At 39.4% G+C, this 15356-nt stretch overlaps 2 protein-coding genes across 2 annotated transcripts; both read left to right on the top strand.

Annotated features, from left to right (window-relative positions):
- The first annotated feature begins 2344 nt into the window (after nucleotides 1–2344).
- LOC9308439 (homeobox protein knotted-1-like 1) lies at nucleotides 2345–6720 on the top strand. The gene is made up of 5 exons (XM_021021813.1): nucleotides 2345–4292; nucleotides 4383–4508; nucleotides 4602–4743; nucleotides 5318–5574; nucleotides 6271–6720. The coding sequence occupies exons 1-5, from the start codon at nucleotides 3837–3839 to the stop codon at nucleotides 6475–6477; spliced, it is 1188 nt and encodes a 395-aa protein (XP_020877472.1). The 5' UTR covers nucleotides 2345–3836; the 3' UTR covers nucleotides 6478–6720.
- Nucleotides 6721–8462: 1742 nt separating this feature from the next.
- Nucleotides 8463–10846, top strand: LOC110227395. The gene is made up of 4 exons (XM_021021485.1): nucleotides 8463–9078; nucleotides 9157–9858; nucleotides 9943–10070; nucleotides 10199–10846. Exons 1-4 carry the CDS (start codon nucleotides 8463–8465, stop codon nucleotides 10844–10846), a joined length of 2094 nt encoding a protein of 697 aa, XP_020877144.1.
- The last annotated feature ends 4510 nt before the right edge of the window (nucleotides 10847–15356 follow it).

Genomic DNA, 15356 nt, shown 5'->3' with positions numbered 1-15356 from the left:
GTAAATAATACAGCCTATGAAAAAATATCATTAGAAATAATGGTTTTTTTCTCAAAAAATTATTTTAGAATGTTATATTGCTCAAAATGAAGAAATTTTTTATTTATTATAGGACTAGTAAATTCATATTATTATTCTAACAATAAAATATTGTTCATTCTATATAATCTTAATTTTCATATGTAATTATATACTAAAGTACATTTTTATGTAATTTTTTTTCTTTCTAAATTCTTAATATTATTTATTATGTGTACTGCTATGATGTTTCCAATCAGAGTAAATTTTTAAAATTTGTTCTGCGTTATTTTTTTGTACAGCTTTCATGTTTTATTCTTTTGTACAGCTTTGCACTATTCCCTAACATTGTACAGCTTTGCACTATTCCCTAACAGCTAACAGCTTGTTACCAATCAGATCCATTAATGTATGGAGCTTTAGATACCTCGTAAAAGTCGTTATATAGTTATGAGAAAAGAGTTAATTAATAAATTTAGAGAACAGTGCTAGTGTAATTTTTTATATTAAAATGATTGTTTATTTTATTATTATAATGGACTTTCTAATCTAAAGATAGAATTCTATGTATTTGTACACACTTTTTGAAACAAAATTTTTATTTTAAATAAAAAATTCTATGGAATTAGACCGTGATGGGTATTATCGTCTTTAGGCATGGCCATGTTTTTTGAGGATATTGGAATCGAGAAAAATGTCATTAAAATCCCCTACTTATTCAAATGTTGATTTAAATCTTTAACTCACGACGAAACGAAATAAATATCAAACTTATGTTGACTTTTCAAATAAATATTAAACTTATGTTGACTTTCCAAATAAACACCAAACTTTCATTGACTTGGCCATATTAGGCATGACGTTAAGTGAGTTAACAGACAATGTTAACGAGATTAATTTTCTGTCAACAGACCCGCTAATTAAAAATGACAGTATTGTTAACTATAATCAAATCTCATCTAAGTCATATAACCTAAAGTCGTATTCATATAAGTTAGTTATCTACGTAAGAGTCACGAATGTACGTACATATAGTTGTGTCTGTTCGTAAAGTTGTGTTTTTTCGATTAACACATGTACGTACACGTTGTTTCGTGTTGTATAAGTAGATCGAGTCAAACTCAATAACATCATTGTGTGTAATACATTTTATATTATCAATAAAGATCAAGTTTCTTCATACTCTATTTTTCATTTTGGTTTTGTTCTTCATACTCTGTTAAAACAAAGTTCGTTTGTTGATCAAAACACTAACAAGTATTCCTTCTAAACATAAAATGACGTTGTTTTGTCGTAACTGTTCAATAAAATCCCGAGTTTCAAATCATACTCTATTTAGGGTTAGGGATTTTGCTCGATTTGGGGATCTAAGATCTTTGATTATGATAGACTTATTAATTATGATAATGAATTCAGAGATCTAATTTTAATGAATGATCTTTGAATCAATTAGGAAAAATCCTTTTTGCTAATGGTATTTGTGGATTTTGCAATTTTGTCATAAATATTTTAGATTTGTCAAAATTTTATATCTTTTTTTTTTTTTGGTCATCCGAAATTAATTAAAACTCAAAAGAAGTATTCCTGAAGAATGTTGTTTACATATATGATATGAAGCAGTTTTGTACGAACTTTTTGTATCAGATTATCCGCTTTTACATTAGCACTACGAAAAATTAAAGATAAAGAGAAGATTGAGAATTTGTCATTGTCGCTCTAGAATTCCTCTAAATATTTAAAAGCATCATTTATACATTATATTTAATTTTTTTTGTTCCATCTTTTAGGGTTTATTATTTGTTATTAATATGTATTTTATATAAAAAATTTCACAAATTTATAGTTTTTAAAATAACAAAAATGGCAAATCTGATATATTTGAAGCAAAATGGAAATCCAAAAGATTTGGGTGACAAAATGGCAAAATCAACAATAATCTCATGATCTTTTATGTTGTCTATGTTTTATCATCTCATACTCAAACATAACATAAGGTTTTAAAGAAAAAAAAAACATTTCGAATGCAAATTAAACCTTTAACATTTGGATAATTTTTAATGCAACTTTTAATATATAAGTTCCCAATAGAAAGGTGGGGAACAATTGTGAGAAAAATACAGTGCAATTTTAGTAATAATAAAAAAATAATATATATACGTATATACATATATATTTAAATATTTTATTATTATTAAAACCGTCCGCATAGCTACCTATAATTTTTCAAAACACTTTTTTTTGTTTACGAACGCTCACAATATAAGTTTCGGTATATTGCAGTGATGTGAGGAGCAAACTTTAATCTAGAGCCCTAGGATTTGACGATCTATATATAAAAAAAGCCCTAGGATTTTCGTTTCTTTTTGTATAAAATGGAATTCGTAGGCACTCTATACGTTTCATGAATCATGAAATATATATAAATTGAGATTAAATATAAAATTGAATGTTGACCGTGGAACAGAACAAGTGTTGAAAGAAGTGTGTTTGCAGCATGGTCTTATCATAGAGCCAATAGTTGGAATTAGCAGAATATCGTATAATATCCACTATCATGTAAAGCATTTTTATAATCCCTTTTTTTCTTTCTCGGTTTCTAATGCAATCTTCTATCCGATAACATATATTAATATTCGGATAGTGTCTCTCCACCGATATACATACGAAACTACGAAAAAAGAAAATTAGAAATTCATCGATTTGATCAAACTCTACAAACATTTAAGATTACTGATATACATATCAACAAAACATCTTGCATAAAATTTCTATCATATTAATACTATTATTATTAATTATTAGTATCTTTTTTGTTATTGTAAAGTTCTAGGTTAAGATCCGTACATCTGCGTGAGCCGGGGACCAGAACAAGATAAACGTAGTCTCCTCTCCAAAGTGTCGAATTAATGTGACCCATGACCACAATTTTTTGAACGAACCCTATCTTCAACAAATTCTTGGGTTTTTATTGTATTAGAAATGTGAATCATACATATTTATCTTCTTCTTAGACTATTCTTTTAAGCCAAAAAAATGAATTACTAAAAAATAGTAGAAAATATATCATTCAACCTAGCAAGAAACCATAGCTGAAGTAGCCGCGAAGACCTAGTTGCTTAAACACTGAGTGGTACATCTTAATTCTAAAATTCAAACCACATTTAAATTTACTAAAATACTTAATCTTATTTTAATATACAAAATAGCCTATGAGAGGAAAACAGAAGAGAGAAGCCTTTGCCTTATCTCTTGTCCCTTCTCTCTTACCTTTATTTTAATTTTCAAATATTTCTTTTTGCTCTCAAAGCAAACGACGTCTTGTCAATCCACTCAAGCCACCCAACTTCTTCATTATTGTTAATCTCTCTCTCTTTCTCTCTTTCTCTCTTTCTCTCTTCTTCTCTCTTTCTCTCACACCTTTTTTCTAATTTCTTCTCTTCCATGTCACTTCCTTGACGAATTCTATATTCCTAGTTCGTTTTTTCTTCCTCACATATATCATTTTCAATTTATTTGGTTTTTCTTTGGGTGCAACTTCACCTCACAATATTTTTTCTTTCTTTTTTTTTTATTTCGAGTTAGGCCTTTTTGATTTCATAGATGAGTCGTCTAGTCATCTGGATTTGATGTGGTTTTACTCTTACAGAGACCTTTGATTGAAATAAGAACAAAAGCAAGAATACATACATCCTCTTCATCTTGCACCCATCCTTTTTATTTTTTTAGGGTTTTGTTTTTTTTCTTTTTTTTTTTTTAATTTTATCCCATCAATTTTTATATTCTTCTCTTTCTCTCTCTCAAGTTTTACTCATCTGGGTATGGAAGAATACCAGCATGACAACAGCTCCACTCCTCAAAGAGTAAGTTTCTTGTACTCTCCTATCTCTTCTTCCAACAAAAACAATAACACAAGCGATAACAACAGCAATAATAGTAGCAATTATGGTCCTGGTTACAATAATACTAATAACAACAATCATCACCACCAACACATGTTGTTCCCACATATGAGCTCTCTTCTCCCTCAAAATACCGAGAATTGCTTCCGATCCGATCATGATCAACCCAACAACAACAACCCATCTGTTAAATCTGAAGCTAGCTCCTCAAGAATCAATCATTACTCTATGTTGATGAGGGCCATCCACAATACGCAAGAAGCTAACAACAACACCAATAATGATAACGTAAGCGATGTTGAAGCCATGAAGGCCAAGATCATTGCTCATCCTCACTACTCTACCCTCCTACAAGCTTACTTGGACTGCCAAAAGGTTTTGTTTTTATTCTTGTTATTTTGATATAATATATACTTCTTTATGACATATGTACGTATGTATGTTCATGGGTCATGGTTTATATAGATTGGAGCTCCACCTGAAGTGGTTGATAGAATTACGGCCGCACGGCAAGACTTCGAGGCTCGACAACAGCGGCCAACACCGTCTGTGTCTGCCTCCTCTAGAGACCCGGAATTGGATCAATTCATGGTTAATTACTAATCAAAGTTGAATTTTAAATGGGTTAGTTCTTTGTTGTGTATATATGTTAGAAATCTTTTTTTTTTTTTTTTGGTATGATAGGAAGCATATTGTGACATGTTGGTTAAATATCGAGAGGAGCTAACACGGCCCATTCAAGAAGCAATGGAGTTTATACGTCGTATTGAATCTCAGCTTAGCATGTTGTGTCAGAGTCCCATTCATATCCTCAACAATCCTGCAGGTACATGTCATCAATCTCACATATACATACATACATACATCATAGATACATACATATATGCACATGTAAGAAATGGTTGGAGAAAACAAAGTGTAGTGGTAAGGTAGGGGTTATGAGGGATTGCATAAATTGGCATGTTTCTTTGGGTCATGGTAAATTGTTGTAACATTCAGATATCAAAAAAAAAAAAAAAATCTTAGTATGCATAAATCTTCAAATGTTAATTAAGATTATAAGATAATTAAGATAATTGAGATGCATTATTGTTGGAAAATATGTAAGATACAAATAGGTGTGCATATTTGTTCTTGTTTTCCCCATTGTGGAATCCATCCAAAGATGGGTGGGGCTTATGTTTGGTTTTTTTCTTTTCACTCGGCCCAAAGTACTATCACAAGAACTTTTGGTGCTGCTCGTGAAGATTTATTTGGGAACATTATCTTCTTCGATTTCGTTCTTCAAAATCATCAATTCTCTACTCGGATTAATTAGTCTTATCATAAAGGTAGATGACTAAAATGTTGTTAAATGACTAAAACATCAAATATATGAAAAATATATTATGTTGAAGCAGATGGGAAAAGTGAGGGAATGGGATCATCAGACGAAGAACAAGAGAATACCAGCGGAGGGGAAACAGAATTACCGGAAATAGACCCGAGGGCGGAAGATCGGGAACTCAAGAACCACTTGCTGAAGAAGTATAGTGGATACTTAAGCAGTTTGAAGCAAGAACTATCCAAGAAGAAAAAGAAAGGTAAACTTCCCAAAGAAGCACGGCAGAAGCTTCTCACGTGGTGGGAGTTGCATTACAAGTGGCCGTATCCTTCTGTACGTATAAACTTTCTCTCATCTCTTTATGCCCTCAGATTTTTTAAATATGCTACAAATTAAGTGTTTTAAAAACCAATCTTTAAGATAGAAAGTCCCTCTTAAGCGGCTATGTTAGGCCAAGTAGGTACTTGCATGACCCATTTGGTGTTTAAATCCAACAATACATGGTTTTAAATCCGAATGATGACGACATTGATATTAGTCACTAGGTTACATATCTTAGTCTTGGTGTTCTAATCCTTGTGCATACCATTTTCTAACACATATCAATAACTTTTTCACTATACACATTAATTATTTATAACATACTTAAATACTTATAAAATTTAAGTTTGTGATGAAATATTGATTGATATATTTTGAAACAATAAAATGTTGTAATTTTAATTAGTTTTTAATGAGTTTGACTAATCTAACCGACTGTAATGATAGTGAAGAAATATGTTTAATATTCATAAATATAAATGACATGTTATTAAAAAGATAACAAGAGAACATACATATAGTAGTCGTTACTTGCTCTGAAAAAAAAGAAAAAGTTAGTCGTTACTTATAGAATCGTTCAGAAGAACAAACTTTAGGTCATCGTTCAACTATCTAGCATTTTTTAAACCCAGTTTACGATTTTTTTCTATCGTTGCTTTTTATACTTTGATTACTACAAAAGTGATGATGGGTAGCTTGAGTTGGCAGGAATCAGAGAAGGTGGCGTTGGCGGAATCAACGGGGTTAGATCAGAAACAAATCAACAATTGGTTCATAAACCAAAGAAAGCGTCACTGGAAACCGTCTGAAGACATGCAGTTCATGGTGATGGATGGTCTGCAGCACCCACACCACGCAGCTCTGTACATGGATGGTCATTACATGGGCGATGGACCTTATCGTCTTGGTCCATAAGACATCCAAAAGCGTTAGCCACAAAATAACAACTTCTTGTTGCTTTCTTGTTACAATTTATGTTTTGAACTCCCCTACATCACTTTTCTACTTATAGCTCTATTGGTTTTACCCGTTTTGTAATGTATTATGTCGTTCGGGGACAGAGATCCCTTCAATTTATTTTCACTTTCTTTTTTGTGTATTTATTTTTAGTAATGTTTTATTTGATAAAGTGTGAAAAGAAAATGGTATTTTGCAAAATGTGTTGCTCCATTTGTTTATTTTGTTCCTAACTCTATATGGTATGAAATGTTTGGCATCGAAGGAGAAAACCCAAATTGATCTAATGGATATGCTGTCCTTTACATGCGTTTCCACAGTTACAAAAGCTAAAACCATCGATAGAATATATAACTCAAGGATAATATTGTCGTTAATAAGTCTCAAAACCATCTTTTCTTCGAAAACAGTCAGTCTTGTAAGACACTTTTTTTTTTTTAAGACACTTATGCGAAAGCATTACATTAGAATGCATAGTTTGGCCGGTTTAATGGTGAATTTGAAACAAAATTGGAGGAAGATCATACACATATAGGTCGTCGACACTACAAAAAAAAAAGAGAGTTATTGTGACGGAAGATCGTACACATAGTCGTCCTTTTTATTTTTGGGCTAATTCTTTTATTACTTTTAGTTTTTAATACATAATATTCAACTCTTGATCAGTCCCAGTCCAATATATTTAGGAGTGTTAGGATAAAAAAATATATTTGTTTGGCCTATTACTATGTTAAAAAAAAATTTACTATTTTTTTATCGTAAAAATTGTTATTTAAAAATTTTTGGGCCTTTTTATATTTTTATAAAGAATTAGGCATTTTGAAGTATAATTCTCATATTAATGATATTTAAAAAAAATATTTGGGCATTTTTCATATGTAAATTTTCCGAAAAAAAAAAGAAAGCTTCGGGCTGTCGCACTTCCGCCATATCCATCTGAGTCAGTGTGGATGTAGGATTCACACTCGATTGTCTTTAAGTATTTTTTGCGGAGAAAAAACTCTAAAATCAAAGGATGAAAATAAGAATTTGAACAGGAAAGTAACCAAGAAACTAAATAAAGCGAAAGAAGTTGATAAGAACAAAATAGTAAAGAGCTTTGCAAAATTGTAAGAGAGAAAGTATGTTGTATTGCTTGATTGTAAGAGGTAAAAAGATTGTCCCCCTCAAACACATGCGTTTGAGGTTGTTTTTATAGAGAAAACATGATCAATGCGGTCATTTACTGCTTATAATCGCATTGACCCGCATTAATCATGTAGGTTACAATTTGACCGAAACGGCTTGAATTTGAACTATCTTAGGCCTCGCGTGGATCTTCCGAACTCTTTCTTGTTGACTCCGAACTCCTGCGTCTTGACGCTGCCGCGAACCTCGAACAATATTCTCCTCGCTTCGGCCTTTCTCTGTGCGAGCTGTATGCTGAATAAGAGCGAACTCCGTACTGGTAAAGATCGAGCTCTTTAATAAACTGAATCGAACTTCCGGCTGGTCGAGCTCGATTCTCCTAATGAAATACCTAGAAATCCAAGAGCATTATTATGTAATAATGACGTGGACAGATCCAAACGGATCCTACCGAAAGTGTGTGGGATCCGACCCCAACATTTAGCCCCCCCAAGTCTTGCGAGCTGAGTGCTCGGCTTGGAAGACTTAAGTAGATAGTAATTAATGACTCGAGATTTTTAACACTCTGGAATTTCTCCATGTTTTACGCTGTTACACCGATCTCAGATAATCAGATGATTTGATTTCCCAGACAATCGTGATCATTAATTTCCTAATTTTATATTAATACCACGGGAAAAACTGTCCCACTTCCCAATATTCTCGTGGAGGTTTTTCGCTAAATAAGGTTAAATGGAACGACGGCTTTTACAGCAGCATATATTTACCCCAAAAGCTTTTACCGAACCAGAAAAAGAGAAACCTCTTAGTAAAAGATGTCTTCCCCAGCCGTCTATGTTTCGGAAAACGAAGATGACAGTCAAAGAATCCCTGTTCCCAGAGGGGATGAAGTCTTCACCCAAAGGGGAGACAAATTTGGTCCGCACTTCAGGTCTCAATCGACCTCTGCTTCCCTTGGCGCTCTTCGCCGCCTTTGTAACATCCCCCAGGAAATTGAATTCTCTCTTCCTAGATCCAACGAGTCTCCAGAAGTGGTGCGAGAGGGTTACTGTTGTGCGTACGAAGTCTATTTCAAAGGTTGTGGTTTGTTTTTTCCCGTTCCGGAAGTTCTTCTTTTATACCTCCTCCACCTAGGGATTGCCTTTCCCCAAATGGCTCCTAATTTTCTTCGATACGTTCTGAGTACCCTGACCGTTTCGGCAGAAGCAAGGTTTTCCCTCTCCACCAGCGAACTCTTAGGGCTATTTCGAGCCCGTGAATCCGCAGCAGCGGGTATTTTTTCTATAAACCCTATCCTTGACCGTAACCTAATCGACGGAATGCCCTCGAATGATGGGCATTGGAGGAAATACTGGTTCTTTTTCCGAGTCAATCCCCATTCTGTTCAAGGTCTTTCCGGTCTTCTTCTCGCCAATTGGTCGGCTAAACTTGGTTAAAAATCCAACCTTTACTACTTTCTACTGAATTAAGCAAAAGAGATGGAATTCTTAACCCAATACTTTGTTTCAGGGAACCAGACGATCCCCCACCCAACCGTTGACTTCTTGTCCTTCTTTCGAATAGTTTCCGAGGGTGAAACAAATTGGAATTCCTTCACCCTTCACCGCATTCATAAAGCGGGGCTCGCCATTAAAGACGGTCAGACTCACCCCCTCGATCCTCCTCCCGAGGAGAAAGACGTCTCGAGCCTGAATGCCCGAGACAAAAGAAAGATGCAGGCTGAAATCAAGGCTCTTAAGGATCAGCTATCCGAAATCGGGAGAAAGAAACGGATAGCTGCAATCTCCAGGGTTGGTAACTTCCACAGGAAGACCCTCTTGGTTGATGATGGTTCGTTAGAAGCAGCCCTGTCAGCCGCGGTGGATACTCATGGAGCCGAGATCCTTAACGACCCTCCAGTTGCCACCGCAATTTGCCCTTCCGAACCAGGGTGTGAGGGAGAAATAACCTCCTCTCTTTGTACAAAGAGGAAGGCTCCAGATTCTGATAATTTATCAAGCAAGAGACTTAAAACCGTGAGATTAAGTTCTCCGCCACGAGTCTCTAGCCCTCTACGCTCTGTTTCTCCCTCTTCAGAACCTTTAAACTCCGAGCTCCCTCTTCCGGGAGACAGAGTAATTTTAGAGGAAACGGATGAGCCGAGACCGGAGGCTTCCCTATCTCAAGGACTGAGTGTTAGGACTCAAAATCCTTTACCCGCTTTGATTTCAGGTAAGTTTTTACTTAGAAACCGAACATTAGCAAAACTTTCCACGGATTGCATCTATTAATATGCTATTCTCCCCTGCTTCGTAGGCGGAGAAGAGATTGGAGACATCTTCCGAAGTTTCCAAACCAGGGAAGGGGCATCCCTTCCTCCTATTTCGGTTTGGAGGCCGGAAATCCGTCAGATGTTTGCCAATCGAGCTCGCTACCTATCCCAGGTTCAAATCTTTTAGATTATGACAATCTCCATTCCTTAGGTAAAAGCTTTTTGTCTAATCGGCACGTTTTTTTTTACTCTGAAGGCTTTTATGGAGACTAATATAATGGAATGATCTTCCATTATGAGAACCTTCTTCATCAAGCGAAGAGAGGGACCGCAAAGGCTAAGAAGGAGGTTGATGATCTCAGATTAGCCAACCAATCCGAGCGACTTGAGCGGGAAAAAGCACTCGAGTCATCGTTTGAAAATATGAAGAAAACTCTAGCAGCTAACGAGCAACGCATCAGAATTGCGAATGCTGAAAGAGATTCTGCGAGGTCTAATGCTTCTCGCTTAGAGGCTGAGCTAGTGGAGAATACGGCTTTGTTCGAAGAAGCAAATCAAGAGATCGAGCTTTTAACTAGGAACAGGGCTCGCGATATCGCTGAAGCCGAACATAATACTCGAGAAGAGATGAGGGGATTCGGAAGGCAACTTATTCAATCTGTTACGAAGTTCATCAAGGACGAAGAGGTCTGGACTAAACTTCTAACAGATCGAGCCGAACTGAAGAGCAATCTAGACCTGATTAAGGAACTAGAGGCTGGGAGAGTTTCGTTCGAGAACGAGAGGAACGAAGTTGCTGCCGAACTCGCTATGGTTGAGTCCGAGTTATCCTCGGCTTCCCATCCTACTCTCGAACTGAAACAATTTTCTTTGGTATTTGGAGACTCCCCATCTCAATTCGAGGTAGGTGAAGGTTCTCGGCCACATGAGGGTTCTCCAGAGGTGTAGGAACGTTTTTTTTTTTTTAAAGAAATGTTTTGTTGAGTCCATGAGGATTATTCCGTTTGACAGAAATATTTTGTTCAATTAGTGTGACCGAACACAACCATGTACATGCTCTGGCATATGATTTTTTTTTTTAGCAAAAACGTTTGGACATGATTCTAGGTTTGCAAGTCCTAGCCCGCCAAAGAGGTTTTACGAATTGTGAGAGATGAGCTGATGTTGGGGTCGGATTCCATCCACCTGGGACCGAGCCAAACATAAAACGTCCTGAGCAAGCGTGCACGCCAGCTCGGGGGATCCTCTCAAAACAGCTCGGAACAATCTCTCCACCAGCTCGGGTTCTACGCTGATCGGCTCGGACACTCTGCCATCCGGTTCGGGATTCTGCTAAACCAACTAGATACCCGAGCCCGATGTCCGAGCCCAATTTGATGACCGAGCCCTTCCTTGGTTCGAGCACCCGAGCTCGTTCTACGTCCAAGCGACCGAGCCCATCTACGGTTCGGGTACCTAAGCCGGTTCCCTCGCGGATACCCGAGCCCGGTGAATATCTCAGTTCGGGAACGTCACATTGTCTCCTGACCCGAGCACTAGGAAGTCTCCAAGGTGCCCGAGTCGAAACCATCAAGACACCTGAGGTAAGTACTTAGTAAATATTTGCCTTCAGAGATATCATTTCTGAGCAAGACATCATTTCCGATATACCCGGAAATGATAGGAAAAAATCTAGAAGGATCGACTCGAATCAGGAAATCTTCCAAAGACTCCGAAGAATAAGGAAATTATCCAAATCCGCGATATTCTAGCCGACTTCAAGATAAATGGAAATCTTCCGAGAATATCGCTGGAGAGGCGGTTTATCATCCCTATATAAAGAGACTCAAGGCTCTCACAAAGGGGGAGGGAAGATCGCTCTAGAATTTATACTACACAAAGCTCTTACAGCGCAAACACCTTTTTCTTTTACGATCAAACTCTTGTACGATCAAAACTATTCTTTTCATCAATAAGATCAAGAACACCATCTTTGGTTACAATTGTTTCTGTTGTTCTTTGAGAATTCACGCTTATCGTATCCCTAAATTAAAACCCTAGACAAATCTCGATTGTGTTAGTTTCGACTTCCACAGTTTGGCGCCGTCTGTGGGGATCACTTTAGAATTCTCTTACCCTAAGACGCAGAACTCGATTGCCAAAAAGGACGATGAACGAAGACGATCGTCAGATACCGCTAGCCGGAGGAGGGAACCCCAATGCTCCAAACCCTCAAAATCCTCAAGTCGATCCGACGATTACAGCGACCCTAGCCGAACTGAAAGACCTGATGGTTAAATTCCAGAAGAAAGCTGACGACCAAGAGAAAGCTAACAAAACCTTGGCGCAGCGAATCGACGAAATCGCAACACGTGGGCAGCAAAAAACCACGCGTTTCTAGACACGGCCGCCACGAGCCCGGAGGGACTTGCCTGGCATCAACCCAACAAGACTCACGTTCGCGACACCAACCGACAACACCAGAGTCGCAACCCGAGCCGATCCTGCCAGATGCGAGAACCAAGATGATCCCACCGAGCCAGACGCATTGGACTTGACGGACTGGCCAGATGATTTGCAAGACGAGCGCACCCGAGCCGGAGCTAACTCCGCCGAGCGAACGGATCTCACTGACGATGAAGAAACTGAGGAAAACATAAGATGGGCCGAAGAATCCGAAAGAGAGGACGAGCTCAGCAAGATCCGAGCCTCTCTAGCCAAGGCGGAAGCTGATATGAAGCTCGTCAAAACCCAGATACATAGCGTTTCATCCTCTGCACCTAACATCGACCGAATTTTGGAAGAATCTCGGAATACGCCTTTCACCAAAAGAATTTCCGAAACGACGATGTCCAATCTGGGGAAGTTCAAAATCGACTCTTACAACGGATCAACCGACCCGAAGTGTCACATTAAATCGTTCGTGATATCCGTGGCCCGAGCCAGGTTCAAGCCCAGGGAGAAGGACGCTGGTCTATGCCTACTATTCGTGGAACACCTCAAGGGACCCGCATTAGAGTGGTTTTCAAGATTGGAACGAAACTCGATTGACAGTTTCGACGAGCTGTCGACACTGTTCCTCAAGCAATACTCCGTGCTCATCGACCCCGGAACCTCCGATACGGATCAATGGTCCCTGTCTTAACAGCCCACCGAGCCGTTAAGAGATTTCCTCACAACCTTCAAATCGACGCTAGCCAAGGTCGAAGGAATTACAGATGTAGCCGCTCTTTCGGCTTTGAAGAAAGCTCTCTGGTACAAGTCAGAATTCAGGAAAGAGTTGAACCTGTCTAAACCGACAACAATTCGCGACGCGCTGTATCGAGCCTCGGATTTCGTCGCCCACGAAGAAGAGATGGCGCTGCTAGCGAAGAGGCATGAGCCAACGAAGTATGCGCCCCGAGCCGAGAAAACCGAGAAAGCCCAAACGATGCCTCCGGTCCAAAAGAAGACGCGTGATAGCGGTACGTATACGCATCACGAAGGGCGCAATTTTTCAGGATACCATAACTACCAGATTGACACGCCCCGATGCCGAGGCCGAGGCCGTGGGCGAGGAAGAGAGTCTTTCACCTGGACAAGGGATCAGCCACCGAGCAATGATCAAGAATATTGTGAACACCACAAAATTTTCGGCCACCATACCTCGAGATGCCGAAGCCCCGGCGCTAAGTTAGCAACCAAATTCCTAGCTGGAGAGCTCGGGACGAACGTCACTTTTAAGGACCTCGAGCCAGAGCCAGAGCCCGAACAGACCAACCCGGGAAGAGACCCCGAACCAAGGAACCAGGAGTCTCAGAAAAGAACCCGGGGGACGGAAGACGAAGACCGAGATGGTACGCGGCAGAAGGTTCTCACCATAATGGGTGGATCGCCATACTGTCCTGACACCGTAGCGGCAATCAAAGCTTATCAACACCGAGCCGAGACGCCTAGCAACTGGACAAGACCCTTTGATTGACCTAACGACGTGATCACATTCGAAGAAAGCGAGACAAACGGGCTCGACATGCCTCATAACGATCCAATCGTCGTCACATTAACGAAAGGAGACCATGATATTTACCGAGTATTAATTGACACTGGCAGCACCATCGACATGATCTTTCGCGAAACGCTCTGACAAATGAACATCGACATGTCACAGGTAACTCCGACCCCGAGGCCAGTCCTCGGGTTTTCAGGAGAAACTTTAATGACGTTTGGAACCATCCAATTACCAGTCCGAGCCGGCGGGGTGACAAAGATAGTCAACTTCTCGGTCACCGATCAACCTACCATCTACAACGTCATAATGGGGACGCCGTGGCTAAATCTAATGCGAGCTGTCGCATCAACGTATCATCTCTGTGTCAAATTCCCGACCCCTAACGGTGTGAAAACGATTTGGGGAAGTCAGAAAAATTCACGGATGTGCTTCATGGCAGCACACAAGCTCCGAAAGCCGGTCACTGAAGCTAAGGCCGAAGCTGACCACAAAAAATCTAAACTCGGCCGGAGCGAAGAGAAGGCTATATCTAAACAGTTATAGCAATTACAGGTCGAGGAAGCACGCGAGGAGAAGAAGCCTACCTCGGATCCTGTAATCTCCATTGGCCTCGATGAGGAACGGCCTGAACGGTGCGTGGAAATCGGCAGCAACTTAACCAAGGAGATCAAGACCGAGCTCATCTTATTCCTCAAGGAGAATATTAACACCTTCGCCTGGTCGGCTGAAGATCTACCAGGAGTAAGCATCGACGTGATCTGCCACGAGCTGAATGTTGACCCATCTTTCAAGCCCATCAAGCAGAAGCGAAGAAAATTGGGTCGGGATCGCGCGGATGCCGTAAATGCAGAAGTAGAAAAACTCCTGAAGATCGGTTCAATCTCCGAAGCAAGATATCCAGACTGGTTAGCAAATCCCGTCGTGGTAAAAAAGAAGAATGGCAAGTGGAGAATGTGCGTCGATTTCACCGATCTGAACAAAGCTTGCCCTAAAGACAGCTTTCCACTCCCACATATCGATCGCTTAGTGGAAGCAACCGCGGGAAATAAGTTGCTATCATTCATGGATGCTTTCGCAGGATACAATCAGATTTTCATGCACCCTGACGATCGCGAGAAGACAGCATTCATCACAGACCGAGGAATCTACTACTACAAAGTCATGCCCTTCGGACTCAAGAATGCTGGCGTAACGTATCAACGGCTCGTCAACAGGATGTTCTCTGAGCAGCTCGGGAAGACAATGGAAGTCTACATTGACGACATGCTAGTCAAATCCCTTGAAGAAAATAACCACATAGCCCATCTACGCGATTGCTTTCGCTAGCTCAACAAGCACAACATGAAGCTCAACCCGGCAAAATGTCGTTTCGCGGTAAAGTCGGGTGAGTTCCTAGGATATCTCGTAACCCAACAAGGCATCGAGGCAAATCCAAAGCAAATCGATGCTCTGTTGAACATGCCCTCACGGCAGAACAAGCGCGAAGTCCAA

The sequence above is a fragment of the Arabidopsis lyrata genome (genome assembly GCF_000004255.2).
Source record: "Arabidopsis lyrata subsp. lyrata unplaced genomic scaffold ARALYscaffold_6, whole genome shotgun sequence".
Classification (NCBI taxonomy): Eukaryota; Viridiplantae; Streptophyta; class Magnoliopsida; order Brassicales; family Brassicaceae; genus Arabidopsis; species Arabidopsis lyrata.
This window is presented reverse-complemented; position numbering and strand designations above follow the sequence as displayed.

Excerpts from the sequence above, each read along its gene's own strand:
- LOC9308439 (XM_021021813.1), top strand. The coding sequence starts at position 3,837 with ATGGAAGAATACCAGCATGACAACAGCTCCACTCCTCAAAGAGTAAGT. Across the intron at positions 4,509-4,601 it reads CGGAATTGGATCAATTCATG|GAAGCATATTGTGACATGTT; the intron begins GTTAATTACTAA and ends TTGGTATGATAG. Across the intron at positions 4,744-5,317 it reads TATCCTCAACAATCCTGCAG|ATGGGAAAAGTGAGGGAATG; the intron begins GTACATGTCATC and ends ATGTTGAAGCAG.
- LOC110227395 (XM_021021485.1), top strand. The coding sequence starts at position 8,463 with ATGTCTTCCCCAGCCGTCTATGTTTCGGAAAACGAAGATGACAGTCAA. Across the intron at positions 9,079-9,156 it reads CAATTGGTCGGCTAAACTTG|GGAACCAGACGATCCCCCAC; the intron begins GTTAAAAATCCA and ends ACTTTGTTTCAG. Across the intron at positions 9,859-9,942 it reads TTTACCCGCTTTGATTTCAG|GCGGAGAAGAGATTGGAGAC; the intron begins GTAAGTTTTTAC and ends CCTGCTTCGTAG.